General features: G+C 48.1%; 1 protein-coding gene across 2 annotated transcripts in view; it reads right to left on the bottom strand.

Annotated features, from left to right (window-relative positions):
- Positions 1-16,780, bottom strand: part of IFT43 (intraflagellar transport 43) — a 78,574-nt gene that overhangs the window by 12,839 nt on the left and 48,955 nt on the right. For both annotated transcript variants that reach the window (XM_044230970.1, XM_044230972.1), the window contains exons 4-5: positions 10,366-10,398; positions 9,673-9,719 (exon numbers count right to left, since the gene is read on the bottom strand). In XM_044230970.1, the coding sequence (XP_044086905.1) occupies positions 9,673-9,719; positions 10,366-10,398 (80 nt within the window). The remainder of the gene's footprint in view (positions 1-9,672; positions 9,720-10,365; positions 10,399-16,780) is intronic.

The raw sequence follows: 16,780 nt of genomic DNA, 5'->3' as shown, positions 1-16,780 counted from the left end.
TTTGCTAGAAAGCGAAGCAAAACGAGAGAGAGGGGAACGGTCAAACCTGAGGATTCTGCCTCCCGTCACGGGCCTGGTCTCTTTGGCTTTTGCCTGTCAGGGGGGGATGCCTGCAGGTGAGACCTGACGGAGAGCAGGCCGGCAGAGCCCAGGACAGGGCTGGTCTGAGAACTGGGGTGGGAGGGGAAATGCCACGGGGTGGGGGGGGGTAGAAAAATGAGGGGAGTCCAGCTTCCTCAATAAGCAGGGTTGAAAACCCCCGCCGATACTTTTACAAGGAGGAGGGCTGTGACAGCAGAGTGCTCGGGAGTCACAGGATGTCTAAATTCCAGCTGTGCTGCCTTATAAGAGCGACCAGCTCGATGTTTAGGAATATGGCATGCAGGTCGTTAAACATAAGCATCATCAATGACTAAGTTATGTACTCTTCAAGCTAGAGACATTGTATTCAAAACACAGGCAATTAACTGTTGAAACTGAGCACTTCCTGAATTTTATACTTTACTTTACCCATGCTCCTGCAGTTCTTTACGTCTATTGTGTCTGTGTGGCAGAAATCTGATACGCTGGTGAGCTCCCGGCCATTTCTTCCCAGCTGTGATGAGCCAGGAAGAGCTCTTCCGGGATCAGTGATGTCCTGGTGGAGCCCAAGACCACTGGCAAACATGACCAATGAGACTTGCTTCCCCTGGAGAGCCGGTTGTTGGACATTCACCAGGACATCCCTGCCTCTTAGCCACGTGACTTCTGGGAGTGACTTCCCTTCACAAGGCTTCGATTTCCTCTTGTGTACGGGGGTGATAATCACAGTGTCTCCTCCAAGAACTGCTGGGAGGGTTACTGCAGGTGACACGGTGCAGGGGCCTGGCTCACATTGAACACAAACATTAACTGTCAATACCGTTTCCTACAAAAACGACTTCTTTCTCCAATCTGTCACCCAGTATCTTGTAAGCAGAACAAAGCACAGATACAACCGATGGGACAGCTAACCCCTGCACCAGCAAGTCCTACCCCGTCGCACCCCTCTCCTGGGCTAGATATGTAACAGCTCCCGCTCGTGTATGTGTTGGGGGAGGGTGGGAAGGCATGGGTTTAGAAAGACCTTAGCATCCACTCCTAGTGACTCAGAACCTAGAAAAAAACAAAATGATTTTTTTTTTTTTTTTTTTTAAGTAGGCTCCATCCCTAGTGTGGAGCCCAATGCAGGGCCTGAACTCGTGACCCTGAGATCAAGACCTGAGCTGTGATCAGATGCTTAACTCACTGAGCCACCCAGTGTCCCAAAACAAACTGATTTTAAGGAACATTATTTCATAAAAAAAAAATTAGTGCTGGTTAGTATAGTTTAAAAAGATTAGTGCTGGTTAGTATAGTTTAAAAAGATTAGGGGGACGCCTGGGGGCTCAGTTGGTTAAGCAGCTGCCTTCGGCTCAGGTCATGATCCCAGCGTCCTGGGATCGAGTCCCACATCGGGCTCCTTGCTAGGCAGGGAGCCTGCTTCTCCCTCTGCCTCTGCCTGCCTCTCTGTCTGCCTGTGCTCACTCTCTCCCTCTCTCTCTGACAAATAAATAAATAAAATCTTTAAAAAAAAAAAAAAAGATTAGGGAGGCAAAGGAAAATTAGGTTTGGGGACAATCTAAGAAGTCCAGTCCCATATGCTGAACGCCGACTTAATGGAACATTCTTATGAAGCGAGAGAAAGGAACTGAGATGTCAGGGTTCCAATTTATCTGTACTTAAAGAATTCTTTCCACTTTCTCTTTCTCCCCATTAAAGCTGTGTAGGCTCAGAGTGACTTCACAGTTCGCAGGATAAGGGAGGGAGGGCATGGTGGGAAGATTAAGCATGGAGTGAAAAAGAGCCCAAAAGAGAGTTAGAAAGCCCAGAGCTGGTGATGCCCAGGGAGAGGGGAAGACAGAAGCAAGGGAGCGACAGCCCTCTACAGATGGCATTTTTCTAATTCCACTGACAGTCCAGCATCTCGCATCTCATCCAGCCTCATTGCTTGGCTGTTTTCAGCCACTTTTACCTATTTTCCCTGTTGACATGGATAGAAAATTGAGCAATTACCCTTGAACTCAGAGCTCTCAGATCATCCAGATTGCTACACTTACAGAATTAAGTCCCCAATTGCCCCTGGCTAGAAGTGGCTCAACTCAGCTGGTCCTTTAGGAATTAAACACTTTTTGGCTGGCCATAAGGATTTATTATTCCTAAGGTTTTGAGATATTCGATTCTGTCAAAACTGGGCCTGGGTTGCAAAGAGCACAGCCCTCTCTGGTGGGGATGGGATGCCCAAGAGGGGCAGAGAGCGGCTGGGAAGAGATGGTGAGCATTGCACCCAAGGTCCTGTGGCACGCCAAAACGCAATGGTTAAATGCAAGAAAAATCCAATCCTTTTTTTTTTTTTTTAAAGCTCCTGTTTTCAGAGACTTTCTACTTTTTTTTTTTTTTAAGATTTTATTTATTTATTTGAGAGAGAGACAGTGAGAGAGAGCATGAGCAAGGAGAAGGTCAGAGAGCGAAGCAGACTCCCCATGGAGCTGGGGGCCTGATGTGGGACTCGATCCCGGGACTCCGGGATCATGACCTGAGCTGAAGGCAGTCGTCCAACCAACTGAGCCACCCAGGCGTCCCGAGACTTTCTACTTTTGAAAGACATCTTTGGGGCTCACAAGTTCTTTCCTAACTTGACTTTCACTCTCAGATGAACTATCTGAAAGGCAAGTCTGTATTTAACTGTGTTTCCAGAAGTTGTTTCAACCTGAATACTATTCATCTTTCTTAAAGACAAGGAAGTGCTCCTCTCCCATTTGTGTGCTTCTCAAACCTCATCTCAAAGTTTTGCGTTTTACCCAGAGTTCACTTTCTGAGAGCTGGACTTTAGAGCTGGAAGAGGCCACACAGGACTGGAAACACTCCTGGAGTTGGAGAGCTGACAAGATTTTGCATGTGCTGTCTCCTCTTCCGGGCACCCCCCCACCGACCCCCCAACTCACATCCCCCGCTCAGGGCAGCTTCACTCCCCCTTCAGGCTGAGGTATAAAAACCACCTCTGCAGAGCGGCCTTCCCTCATCATGCGATCTAAGTTGGGTCTCCACGCCATTCTCTCTCAGAGTGCCGATGCCCTGCCTTCAGTGGGCTCAATCACTCATTGTCCTTCCTTCTTTAGTTGTGTGACCATTTGTTTAGTCCCCAGTTCCCCACCAGGCTGGAAGCAGTATGAGGGCAAAGACTAAGAATGGTTTCTTCCACATCATATCCCCAACACCCAGCTCTAAGCATCACATAGTAGGTGTTCAATAAATGGTCGTGAAATGAACCAATGAAGGGAAATGACTTGCCCAAAGTCACTTGTAGAGGCTGCATTCAATCCCATCCCAGATCTGATGCTCTTTCTTCTAACACCGTACAACCTTCCATGACAAAAGAAGTCTGAAGGCCTTAGTGCCCAACAGAAACTTGATTCCAGGAACAGGGATGGGTAACTGTGCCACCAAAGGATGGTTGTCTAAGAAGGAAAGGTGAGTGTGGTTGTCCAACAGTTTTGGAACCCTGCAGTCTTCTGGGGGGATCTGGCTGTCCATCCTTCTCAGCTGTTCCAATTATGACTCCCAACTTCCTGAAGCTCGTGTCAACTCGAGCTGTGGGCGATTCCCCTGAGAATCAGCAAATCAGATGACTGGCCATCTCTAGACTTCACAAAAGGCACTTTATGTGGGACATTTACTTCCTGTAGCTGAGAATGGACCAGAACCAGGGCTTTCCTCTGTGGAACCAGCTTCTCTTGTGGTTACCGAAATTCCCTGTTCATTCTCTGCATGGAGTCTCTCCGCGTGCCAGGCCTCACCCGCAAGGCCCTTCGCTTTCTTCTTCACCACTGCTCGTTCTTCCTTCCTCCTGAAGTGCCCTCAGCCCACAGGGATCACTTTCTTGCCTGAATTGTGGCCCTTACTAACGTGAATCACAAACACAGCAACCACCTCCAGCCGCCTCTGCCATCCGGTATACTGTGTCTTCACCCCTTAACTCCATGCTTTCCATCTCCGTGTTCTGTCTCCCCAGCAATGTTGCGTTCCTGCAGAGCACAGCCCTACAAAGTCTCGTGGAGCACTTGCAGGTCGCTTCCCACCGGCCTCATCCAACTGGCAGGTGCATTCTGTGCTGCTTATGAGCAGACAAATACAAATGTGAAAACTTTCAGGCGGCGCCATCTCCTCTCTAGGTTTACCACAGGCCCTGCCATTCTTTACTGCCTCACACTTCTGTTTCCTGTCTGTGTGGTATCCGCCCAACCCCTTGAGGTGTGCGAGCTTGTGGACTGCCATGGCCTTGCAAAGGGTCCCACGGAGTACCTTCTAGTTAACCAACAGACTCTGAAACCACCTCTAAATGTCACACACCTTTTCCTAAAAGCCTTTTCCTTCTTCTACTTTTCTGTTCTCTCTCCTTGGAAGCCTGAGGCATGTATGGCGGGGAGGAAGTGCTTCTCTTCTCTCCCTGGGCATCCTCCCCACCAAAGGAGAGTTTGTACCACAAGTGAAGACTAGGAGGCTGGATGCTGAGAAATAGATCTGAGAGACAGGGTTACTGAAAGTTCCCTACAGAAGACGGGGAGGGAAAAGAGGGGGTTATTTCTCACTACATCAGAGTCTCTGGGAGCGCCAGGGCTGTCTTACTTGCCACCATCTCCAGCATCTGGAGCAGTCGTGGCCACAGGGGGCGCTGTCCAACACCTGCTAGCTTTCGGCAGTAAGATTGACTAGAAGACACGTGGTAGAAGAGACCACCTGTCTGAAGGAGGCCCTAGTCCTTGGCTTCTCATTTCGATTCCCCAAGAGACATTCTCTTTTGGGATTGGTGCCCAGCCAGCCCTACCAAGTATAGGAAAACTAGCAGCCCGTTCCCAGTGGACAACGCTCCTCACACTGACAACCTCGAAGAACCTGGGTGTGACTTTATTACGCGCCAGTAGGTTCCCTCAAAGGCACCCAAAGATCTGCTTAATACCATCGCTGAATGAGACTCCATGGATGATTCTGGGCAATCATTCACCGAGCGTCCACACCCACTGGTTATTCCAAGTTCAAAGAAGAAGCCTTCACTAGCCAACCAAGTAATTCTCTGAGCAAAGATAATTCTAGAAACTAGTTATATGTAACATATGATTCCTACCGCATAATGGATTCTAAACATTCACATATAGTGAAATGGACGAAGTCGAGTGTGAAGTGTAACATATGAACTGATTTTTCCATTAAAGGACTCAGGCATAACTGCACGGAAAACAGATTTATGCCGGGGAAGAGGCGTCCCTCCTAGAAGGTAAAATCAAGTGCACTCTGACGACGGGTTTTATGTGTCAAACCTCCAGAGCCAAAATAAAGGCCAAATCACTAATTTCACACTTCAAGTTTATGAAGGGGAAAAAAATACTAGGTGGTGTTCTCTGAAAATAGATATCTTTCTTCTCTCCTTCCTTAATGGAATTGTATTAAGCATCCCATCAATCATGCTAGGTACTCTGTGCTACAAACGTGAGAGCTGACATTAACATGAGACACCTGTGGAAGGAGATGCCAGCATAGCTGAGGGTAATACCATTTGCTATAGCCCCAAGGCCAAGAGCAAGGACTCCAGGGGCAAGATCTGTGTTCAAATCCCAGTGCTGCACTGGGTGGCATCGGTGGTGAGGTGAAGCAGAGATGCCTTCCAAGTGTTGTCACTTACTGTGTGACCTTCGGCAAGGTTACTTTTCTTGTTAAAATGGGGATAATGAACGATCCAAGTAAATGAATGAACACCCAGGTGAATACATCACCAAAATGTGGGATGTCCATACACCAGAATATTACTCATAAATAAATGGAACAGGCTAATGGCATAGACAAAAACCTGGATAAACTCACAGTCATTACAATGAGTGAAAAAAGGCCAGACACAAAAGCATATGTACATACGTTTCAACTTACATGAGAGTTCCAGAAAATGCAAACCACTGCGTAGTGACAACAAACAGTAGTTGCCGGGAGACAGGGACAGGGGAAGGATGGACTGGAGAGGGGCATGAGAAATCTGGGTTACAGGGTGAAGGAAATCTTCTGTATGTTGACTGTGGCGGCGGTTTCCCGGGCATATACATCTATCAAAACTCAAATGCTGGGAGCCTGGGTGGCTCAGTGGGTTAAGCCGCTGCCTTCGGCTCAGGTCGTGATCTCAGAGTCCTGGGATCGAGTCCCGCATCGGGCTCTCTGCTCAGCGGGGAGCCTGCTTCCTCCTCTCTCTCTCTGCCTGCCTCTCTGCCTGCTTGTGATCTCTCTCTGTCAAATAAATAAATAAAATCTTTAAAAAAAAAAAAACCTCAAATGCTATGCTTTAAATGGATTCGGTTTATTGTATGTAAGTTAGGCCTCAATAAAGTTGATTTTTAAAAACTTTTCCATAGTTTTGAGAACTAAGCGAGTCTGATGAGTGGTAACAGCATGTGGTAGGAGGCAGAGTGGTCTCTTGTGGGTAACAAGACCAGAGTTCCCCGGAGTCCTGCTCTTTTGTGTAATGATCTCAAAGCTTCGATGCTGTAACACGGCCAGTGAGGGGCTCACACAAGAAGGCCAGCAGAGTTGCCACCACAGCAGCCGGCACCAGCTGATGCTGAGACACATCTAGAATGTGTGTATACTCCGGCACTTGGAAGGTTTTGGTGGAACATTTAACAGTTACTCCTTGAGAGATGCCTGGGTGGCTCAGTGGGTTAAAGCTTCTGCCTTCAGCTCAGGTATGATCCCAGGGTCCTGGGATCGAGCCCCACATCGGGCTCTCTGCTCAGCGGGGAGCCTGCTTCCTCCTCTCTCTCTGCCTATTTCCTCTGCCTACTTGTGATCTCTGTCTGTCAAATAAATAGACAAAATCTTTTAAAAAAATCTTTAAAAAAATTAAACGAAACAGTTACTCCTTGAAATGTAGCATTTTCACATGTTGAAGATAGTGGAAAAAGGAGGATTTCACTCTGCTGAAGGGAGTTAAGAAAGAGGTTTAAGGTAGGGTAGGGAAAGGCCTGAAGAAGATACCAGCTGAGAGAACCTTCTGGAGACCCTGAATGTAATGAGTATCTCGGAGTGGGCAGCGGCATAATTGCCCCGCACCAGCAGCTCTGTCGATGTCCAGCAGGGCCCCTGCCTCCTTGAGCCCTTTGGCACATCCTTCTGGATGGTTAGCCCATCGTCCCCCGCGACCAGTGGCTGAAGCAACAGTCTGTGAGGATGGGCGGATTGAAAGTGTAGGCAGCACCAGTAATTACCGAGCCACCACAGGTCAGCACTGGCCCGGGGCCTCCCGGAGACCTGGGCAACAGGGGTGCGGGACACCTGATTTCACAGGGTTGCTGGGAATTCTTAGTGGGTGGGCGGGTTTAACGGCTACGAGGAGTTTAGTGAGTTGAGCTAAGGAGGAAGAGCCGGTAAAAAGGAATGAGCTTATCAGTAAGAGAGTCTAGGCAACACAGGAACAAATGCTGAAGAGTGATGAAGTCAGGCTCGTGAGCTCTTAGTAAATCTGAGTGGATGCTCAATTCCTGACTTGCGGTGACTACCTTTCAACCCGAAAACCCCTTTGACACAAGGCAGAAGTACCTTTTCACGATTCCTGTCCTTTCCCGTCCTCAATCCTGACTTTAGAGCCACTAAAGGCTTGACAAGCTCAGGTGGGCAGAATGTTCATCCAGGGAGCGTACGGAGATTAGTACAGACCTCTGGGCCGCAGATTCTGATTGCTGGAGGCTGGGCGTCTGTGGTTCATCAGCATGCCAGCGTAGTTTGGATGTTGCACACGCCCCAGGGCCTGTGGGGCAGCTAATATTCAGGTCATAATCTAAGCTTTCTAGATTGAATGCTGCCCTTTGCTTTGTGGTCCCATGGTAAGGTTAGTTACTGAAAGCTTTGGGGGTGCCACCTCCAGCCACGAGGCAGTAACCGGCACTGGACTCCTGCCGGGAACAATTAGGAAACTGGAAATAACGGAAGGAACAGCTGTGTGCAGGCAGTGGACAACAGGTAGCACAGGACGGGGATCCCTGAGTGAAGGGAAATGCAGTGAGGCTTATCGTCAGCCCTGGCTTTCTGCTTAATGTATACTTCCTGGACTCTGGCCCAAGGAGGGGGAAACCCTAGGGAAGCATGGCAATCTCACTGGGTTGAGGAAGCAGAGGTCAGGATGCAGGCAGGCTAAGGTGGCTGGAATTTGAGAAGCAGAGGCACCATGTGGCGGAAGGGTACAAAAATCCAGATCGATTACATCCTTTTTTTTTAAATGTATATGCAGGTGAGGTGCAGAGGGAGAGAGATAATTTCAAGCAGGCTCCATGCCCAGTGCAGAGCCCAAGGCGGGGCTTGATCTCATGACCCTGAGATGATGACTTGAACGGAAATCAATTGTTGGGGCTTAACTGACTGAGTTGCCCAGGCGCCCCTAGATGGACTGCATTCAAATCTGTGTGTGTATAGGGTCAAACTCCACACAGCTGGGCAAAGAATTACTACCAAGAAGGTGTGAGGTGAACCATCCCCATAGCTTATAAAGGACTGGAAGAGGCTCAGCTCCCCTCAAGCAGAGCGGAGAGTCCTGGCTGAACCACCAGGCAGGGACACCTGAGTATCTTAGTGTTTAGGGTTAACTCTTGATCTGCCCTAATAAAGCTTAAAAACAATTCTCAAAATGATCAAGTTGACCAACAAATACATTAACTGCCTATTAAAACAGATATATGGGTCTTTAAAGAAAGACAAGATCCAGACACTCAACATAGGAACTAATACTCAAAATGACCAGCATCCAGTCAAAAACTACTAATCATGTGAAGCAGCAGGAAAAAAACAGAACTTGTAACCAGAAGAAAAAGTCAGTTGGTAGAGACACAGGAAAGAGAGAGATGGTAGAATTAGCAGAACAGGACTTTATAACAGTGACTATAAAGGCTGCCATGAAGAATGAAGCAAAACCTGATCAAAACAAGGAACTGAATGGAAGACATGGAACTAAACGAAGCTTCTAGAGCTGAAAAAGAGAGTTTCTGTAAGAACAAATCCGCTGAGCGGTTTTAGCAGCAGATTAGACTTTGCAGAAGAAAAGAGCATTTACACAGCGGTAGAAACTACCCACATTGGAGCACAGAGTTCATGGTGAACTGGAAAAACCTGACTTCACCTCTCTATGCTTTAGTTTCCTCAACTGGAGAACGGGGACAGCAGTACCATCTCACAGGCTGTTGTGATGATTAAGTGCTTTAACATTTAGAAGCTGGTAGGACAGTACATCAAGTGCCTAGTAGATAATAAACACCTAACAGGTATTAGCTAGTGCTGCTGTTGTCATCTTGGAGGTTGGCCCAGGAAGCCTTGGGAGCACAGGGAAGAAACATTGGAGTAAGAGAGGGAGGGGGGTGGGAAGGGAAGACGTTTCCATTTCAGAGGACACGCAGGGCTGGTGGAAAGCCATGGGGGTGAGGTCCTCCAGGCAGAAGCAGTGCTCAGCAAGGCACAGAGACAAGAAGGGATGGGGTCACTGCCTCCCAGGAAGGGTGCAGCCAACAGGGCCTTAGCTGCGGTCCAAGAAAGGCTCTGGGGGCTGTGGAGCCTCTCCAAAAGCTTTTTTGATTTCCTCCCAACACAACTTACCTCCTCCGTCATCTGATCCAACCAAGCTCTGCTGTCTGAGGCGGTGACTGCCCCCAAAAAGAAGGAAAGGAAAGAAAATGAATTTCACATGCAGAAAGAAACCATCCAAATTATTACTGTGTCTGTCGTTTTTCCTAGATGAGGTCTCTGGACCCACTTTCCTCTATCAACTTGGTCAAACCTAATTAGGCAACTGGGTCTGCCAATACAGCTGTACAAGCCGTGCGGAGCACCATTCCATAGAATATGATATGAATGCTTCTCTCACCCCTGGGGGGGGGCAGGCGTGAAATTCAGTGGTCTTGCCTTTACATTCTGTCTTCACTTAAAAACCTTCTCCTTTCCTTTCTGTTACAAGTCTTAGGAGAAGGCTAGGTTCAGAAGCCTGGCATTGTTTCTCCCCATCTGAGTCAACACAGAAGAATACATGGGTCAGCACTCTGATACCTGGACATACGGTTCTAAAAACCCCAGAGAAGGACATGGACATTAATGCCAGGGTCTAGACCTTCAGCTAAGGAAACAGCATTAACTGAACCCTGGATCCAGTGTGCATCACTAAGGCCCAGATGAAAGCCAGATTCATTCTATTTTCTAATGCTGAGTCCAACAAAGGCTGCATAGATAATGACCACCAAGACTGCACTGCTAGCAAGGGTTACCAAAGGATGCAAAGGAAAGCTGGAAACATACTCTTCTATTTCTTCAGAAGCCCTCCTTCCTGACCTGAAAAAAAGAAAAACGAGGTTCATGAGAACCTACTAGTCTCGTGCATTGGCGGGGTACACTGGAGAGGGGGGTTTCAAAAGCAAGGGCAAATTAGCATACTCCGAGTGCTTTACTGACCTGGACTTCTCTTTCTAGACCAAGGCCCATAACCAGCACGAGAGAATTACGGACATCGTAATGCCTACTTATAGCCTTATTTCACTGTAACTCCAACTTAAATCGTCAAGTTTAAGCATAGATTGGGAAGTTCAGAACTCAAATGGATATTGATGATATGGTGCCCTCCTTTCAACAATCAATGGGCCAGTTTATAGAGCACTTTCTTAGGATTGAGGCCTTGGGTCTTCCCTTGGAGCTTCAGTTGTCAGCATGGGCAGCTTCGCAGTAGTAAAAAGAGAAGAAATGACCAAGCAGTTCAAGCCGTAAGCTCTGGGCCTTTCCAGAGCCTCCACTTGAAGCACCAGAAGACCCCGTGAGTGATGCGGGGCAGGTAGTGCCCTTCAGATGTTCCATGAGAACAGGAAGCCTAAAGATATACAGACGTTTATCTAAGGCTGTGGTTCTCAATCTTCAATGTGTCCAAGAACTATCTGAAAAGCTTGGTAGACATGCAGATCACTGGACCTGGCGGAGAGCGCTTTCTGGATCAACTGGTCTAGGGGAAAAGGAGTCCGGGAATACACTTTTTTTTTTTTGGAAGATTTTATTTATTTATTTGACAGAAAGAAAAACAGTGAGAGAGGGAACACAAGCAGAGGCAGTGGGAGACGGAGAAGCAGGATGACCACCAAGCAGGGAGCCCGATGTGGGGCTTGATCCCAGCATCCCGGGTTCATGACCTCAGCCGAAGGCAGACATTTAACAACTGGGCCACACAGGTGCCCTAGGGAAAATGCATTTTAAACAAATCCCTAGGTAATCCTAATGTAAGGTGGTCACTACTGACCCTCTGAGAAACACGGATCTAAAGTCTTCTAAATGAGACTGGCCAAATGTTGACAATTATTAAAGTTAGGTATTGGGTACATGTTGATTACTTTTCTGTATGTCTGAAAATTTCCCCAGTAGATTTTGTTGGTTAGTTGGTTGGTTTTTTAATGACTTCTTTCAAATCCGAAGTCAGTCACCACGATGAGCATGGGCAGAAGGTGCTGGCAGTGTCAGGAGTCGGGGTGCGTGAGAAGACAGTGCGGGGCCCACTAGCCTCTCCTGCAAGCGACACTGGAGCCAACCAGCAACTCCTGCAAAATGCAAACAATGCCTCCCCCTCTCTGAGTATAACCTGAAATTAAGGCCAAGTTTAAAAGGACTATTGTCCATGAAATTCAGACCACACCAACTGTACTGTTAAGGAAGGAGATGGGGGAGAATTTTGGCCTCTGTTGGGAGGGAGAAGAGAATGGGTAGCTAAAGCTGGATGAATAGGATGAAACAACTGAGGGGGGTCTCCCAGGCTGCAGTTTTGACTCTTCATAGGACAGTAAAGAGACGAAGCAAGTCGGGGGAGGAGGACAAGTGGGACAGAGAAGGCAGGATGGGGCATCACAGGTAACCTGCAATGGGGTGCCCAAGGCATCACCACCGGGGTACTGCTGGATGATCCTTGTTTCCAATACTGCTCTAAGTCAGGAAAATCCCAACAGTCACCAAAGCCACCTCTATCTGTGTGGGAGGACAGAAGGCTCCGTTTCCAGCTCACGTCTGCTCCCCAGGACTACTGCCTCTAATTGTCCCGGTGAAGTTGAATTCTACCAACCCACCATCCGAATGCCTTGGTAACATGTCACCAATGGCAGGAGGGCTCAGATGAATATAGGGTCCGAGAAGAACAAGGTGATTAAGGCACCTGCACTTTGTACATAAGAGACATAGCATCTCTGATCGCCCTTAGTAGTTGTTAGTGCATCGTTCCTTCCTAAGCAATGGACCATGGCCAAAGTAGTGGCGATTCCGTCTAAAGGTAATGCGAATCTTCAGGAGAAGGTTGATTAACTGCCATTTATCCACTCAACATCCAGAGCCGGGATGAGTTTCACATTCAGCATAATTGCTGCGGAGCTCACGTTCTCCTCTCTCTTGCTCCAGGAGGAGCCCAAAGACCCTCCCAAATTTCATCTCATCCCATGACACGGAGCAAGATCAAAATGGAGCCCTCAAGGTCGGAGGGCGGGGATGCTCCCAGGCGGCCTGCTCTCCCGTTCTCCCCCATTTTCTTGCACTCTCTCTGCCAGAAATAGCAGATTCTGGGCAAGCCTTCTGCTTGGGAGATGGACAGACAGTCCAGTGGGAACTTGGGCAAGGCCCTGGAAAACTGGCCACGGAACACCCTGCCTTTGACAAAGCTGAGCGTTTTCTGGCCTTATCTAGCAAGCCTGCCCGTTTGTTGCGACCACACTGTTGTTTATTTTTGTTTTGGTTTTAACACGAAGCTGTTGCCCAAATTGGGAGATGCTCTACAAAAATGCAGACTTCTGGATTCTTCAAACACAAAGCCTGCAAACTGGACCTGCATTCCCACATGGAAGACTCTGGGGAAGTGGAGTGTGGCTGTGATGAACCTCAGCTCCCGGCCCTGCCCGACACTGGGGGGCGCGTAGAAGCCCCTTATCCTTCACTCTGCACTGCTGGCTCTCTTACAGTGGAAGTTAAGAGGCAAGTGAAGTATTTTGTGTAGCTTTATGGCGACCTGAAAGCAAGAGAAGCGAATGGAAGGCTGAGTGGGAAGCGTGTTTAGGAAAACTGGCAGAGTATGTGTCTTTAGAGGAATGTGAACATGGAACTAACAGTCTGTGGGCGCACCTCAGTAACGTAACTGAAGGTGTTATTCTGAAATAAAATCTTGCTTCACAGACATACTGGACCTGCCTGGTCCCCAAAAGTACTTCAGGTCTCCCAAGGACATAAAATCGAGCACAGTGATTTTCAAACTATAGGTCATGCCCCATGGTGAGTCATGGAATCAATTTAGTGGATCGCCTCCAGCCTTTCTTATCTTTTCCTTTAATTATTTATTCTTGACAGAGAGAGTGAGGGGGAGGGGCAGAGGGTGATGTTGAGAGAGAAGCTCAAGCAGGCGCCTTACTGAGTGAGGAGCCCAACATGGGGCTCAATCCCATGACCCTGAGACCACGACCTGAGCCAAAATCATGAGTCGGATGCTTAACCCCGACTGAGCCACCCAGGTGCCCCTCTTTTTGTTTTTTAAAAGCATAAAGTCGAATAGGAAAGAGAATGTCCTGCAAATAGTAAGGGTAAGTATTACACAAACTCCTTCCCCCAGTTTTAAATACAGACGTACAGTATATTTTTAAATTGTTGGTGACAGGTTAAAAACAAAATAAAAACAAAATGCAGCGGTCTATCAGAGCTTAAGAGGATGGGTAACTAAAGAAGGATCTGGACTGAAGTCCTGCCTCCCACAGACTGGGGAAGTGAAGTAGAAAACTGTAGGTTCTGGCTCATTTTCCTGACAGACATACTTCTGAGAAAACCGTGTGACCTGGTCCAGGCCCAGGGCAGGCTGTCTACAGGGCTGCAGTCAGCTCTGCCCTGGGCTTCTGGTCTCTTACTACACCCCCTGGCCACGTGCCTTCATCCTCAGAAGTGGCTCCTGGGGGGGGCGGGCTGGGAACCTGACAACCGTAACATGGGGGACACCACCTTAGGCAGCTGGATCATTCTTCAGGTTTCTTCCCCTTCCTGTCTGCCAACTGCCACGTGCTCAGCCCCACTGTGGAAAAGAGGCAACGCCGATTTCAGAGACACTATGTGACAAAAAGGGCCATGGGGCACGGCCAAGTGTGCTTCATCCAAATCACCCAGCTGGTGAGTACCGAGGATGCAGCCAGAAGCCCCATCTCCTGACTTCCACCCGGGATTCCAAACACACTGCCCCCAGCCTTTTCAAAAGGAGTTACCCGCGATTTTCAGATGTCCCCAGGGCACCCAGACATCTGTTTGGATTTACTGGGCAGACGGCCCATTCCTGACTTGCCACACTTACGGAAGGCAATAGAACGTACAGAGAACTGAAAGCTACAGAGAATCCTTTAAACCAATAGTTCTTAACCAGCGGTGTGCAAGAGAATCACTGAGGGTTTTTGGTTTTTGTTTTTTTGGGTTTCTTTTCAGTGTCTCTGTGCTGTGCCTCACCCCAGGCCCTCTGAGGCAGTAATCTCTAGTAATGGGACCCAGTCACACATGAGAATCAATGCCCTACACCTCACCGCAGATAGTAAGCTGAACTACAGGTACTAGGCAGCAAAATGGAAACCTTCCTGCCCTATCCTGCTAAGATGCCCCCTTCCTTCTAACCAAAGTGTTAATGAACTCTCACTTGACCTAAAGGTTGAGGGGAGGGAAGAAAAGCTTCACAGACTGCAGCCTCCATTCCTGCATAATCCCAAATCGGCTTCCCTGAAATCCAGACAAGATTCCATGCTGTTCCTAGCCAAAGCAGGTGCTCTTCAGGCTGGCAGGCCCAGGAGCGGTGTAGGTCCGATTAGAGATGCTTGTTCAATATTCAAAATGTAAAACATAGAGGTTGCTGAACCAGCACTTGGAAAAGTTAATTAAATGCCAGGTTTCTTTTTAAGAGCTACTCCATCACTTGCTGATTGCTTTGGCCATTTTGCAGAATGAAGCTTTAGCTCCGGACAGTGACAGGAATGTTCCCCTTCACCTCCCACCTTGTGGGGCTAGGGTAACAGGGGTAAGGACACGCGGGCTTCTTGCTTGCGAGCCAATGACACAGACCCGGTGGGTGACTTGGCATGGGCGTTGTCTCGCTATCCCTACCTTCATGTAAAGCCTTGTTCAGCCCAACCCTCAACCGGTCACTCCTGGTTTTCACCCTGCTTCTCCCTAACCCATGCTACGTTTCCTCCCCTTGGCTTCCCATAGCCATCTTCGCTCCTCAGGGGGAGGCCCATTCCCAGGTCCTGCCCCACAAGCCTGTCGCAGGAAGGCTGATGACTGATGCCATCAACAGTTAACATTTATTGAGGTTGGTGGGTACCTAGCACTGTTATTATATTATTTTCTTTACATATATTACTTTTATATTATACTATATATGTATATATTTTTTAAGATTTTATTTATTTATTTGACAGAGAGCGTGAGAGGGCACAAGCAGGCAGAACAGCAGAGGGAGAGACAGGCTCCCCACTGAGCAGGGAGCCTGATGCAGGGCTCATCCCAACACCCTGGGATCATGACCTGAGCCGAAGGCAGAGGCTTAACCAACTGAGCTACCCAGGCGCCCCATATACAATGCTATATATATTTTATTGATATATACCATTGTACATTATTTTACTTCATTATCACGTTATCTTTTCTGATTTGCTCCATTTTACAAGCGAGGAGACAGGCTCAGAGAAGTAGAGTAGGTTGCCTAAGGTCACCCAGCAAGAAAGCCATAGGGACTGAATACAAACCCCACCCCAACTGCCATCAACGCCCAGCTCTCAATCCCTACATCCCAGAAGCACACAGGTAGCTCTACATGATGGGAGATGCTCATTCCATAGCCTCTGCTTCAAATCCAACTAGTATTTTCCATGACGAGGATGCCCTTTCCACTACAGTAGTACTGTACTTTGTCAGGCCTGAAAAATCATTAATGTTCATTTAATTGTTCTGTGGCATTTATTATAAGTTTTATTTACAACATAACTGCTCGCATGTGGCAAAAGAGATGGCACGTAGCGAAGTCTCCTCTTCCTCTGCACACTCCTTTTCTAAGTTCTTCTGCTCAAACACAACTCCCTTCTCTTGGCTTTCAGAAACCACACTGCCATTCAATGGGCGTGAGTTGGTCAGCCGGGGACCAGCGTGGTGGCACAGGTACATCCTGTGATCGCAGCCACGCAGGAACACGACTGAATCCCGGGTTCTCGGGGTCATTCTGGCACTTGGTGGGGGAAGAAATGCTGTAACGTGCAGACCCTTCCACCCGAGAAGTCTGTCTCCTGTGTCCTCCCTGCCGGATCAGACATAAGGCCTCAGCTGCTGCTTCCACGGGTTACGAGCTGAAGGGTGAAAGGCAGCTCTAATGTAGACATCATCTCAGTTAAAATGTTTCTCTCGAGTTTAATGGAATACTGCAGAGATCTAAATGGAGATAAAGTACCACGGCTCAGAGAACAGCCCGGATGCTATCTTTATGCAGCATGACAATGTTCGGTGGTTAATTAAACACCGTTAACCTATTTTAGCAGGGGACATAACTGGGATAAATGGGGGGAAGTGTCCTTGAAGTCTCTTAATATCCACAGCACATATTGGACCCTAGACTCACCTTCTTGCTGCAAGACAGAACAGGCTTAAAATAGACCAAAGGGCCAGGCATCTAGTGGCCCGACTGTCCCAGGGG

Source organism: Neovison vison, chromosome 13, assembly GCF_020171115.1.
Source record: "Neovison vison isolate M4711 chromosome 13, ASM_NN_V1, whole genome shotgun sequence".
Taxonomy (NCBI): domain Eukaryota; kingdom Metazoa; phylum Chordata; class Mammalia; order Carnivora; family Mustelidae; genus Neogale; species Neogale vison.
This window is presented reverse-complemented; position numbering and strand designations above follow the sequence as displayed.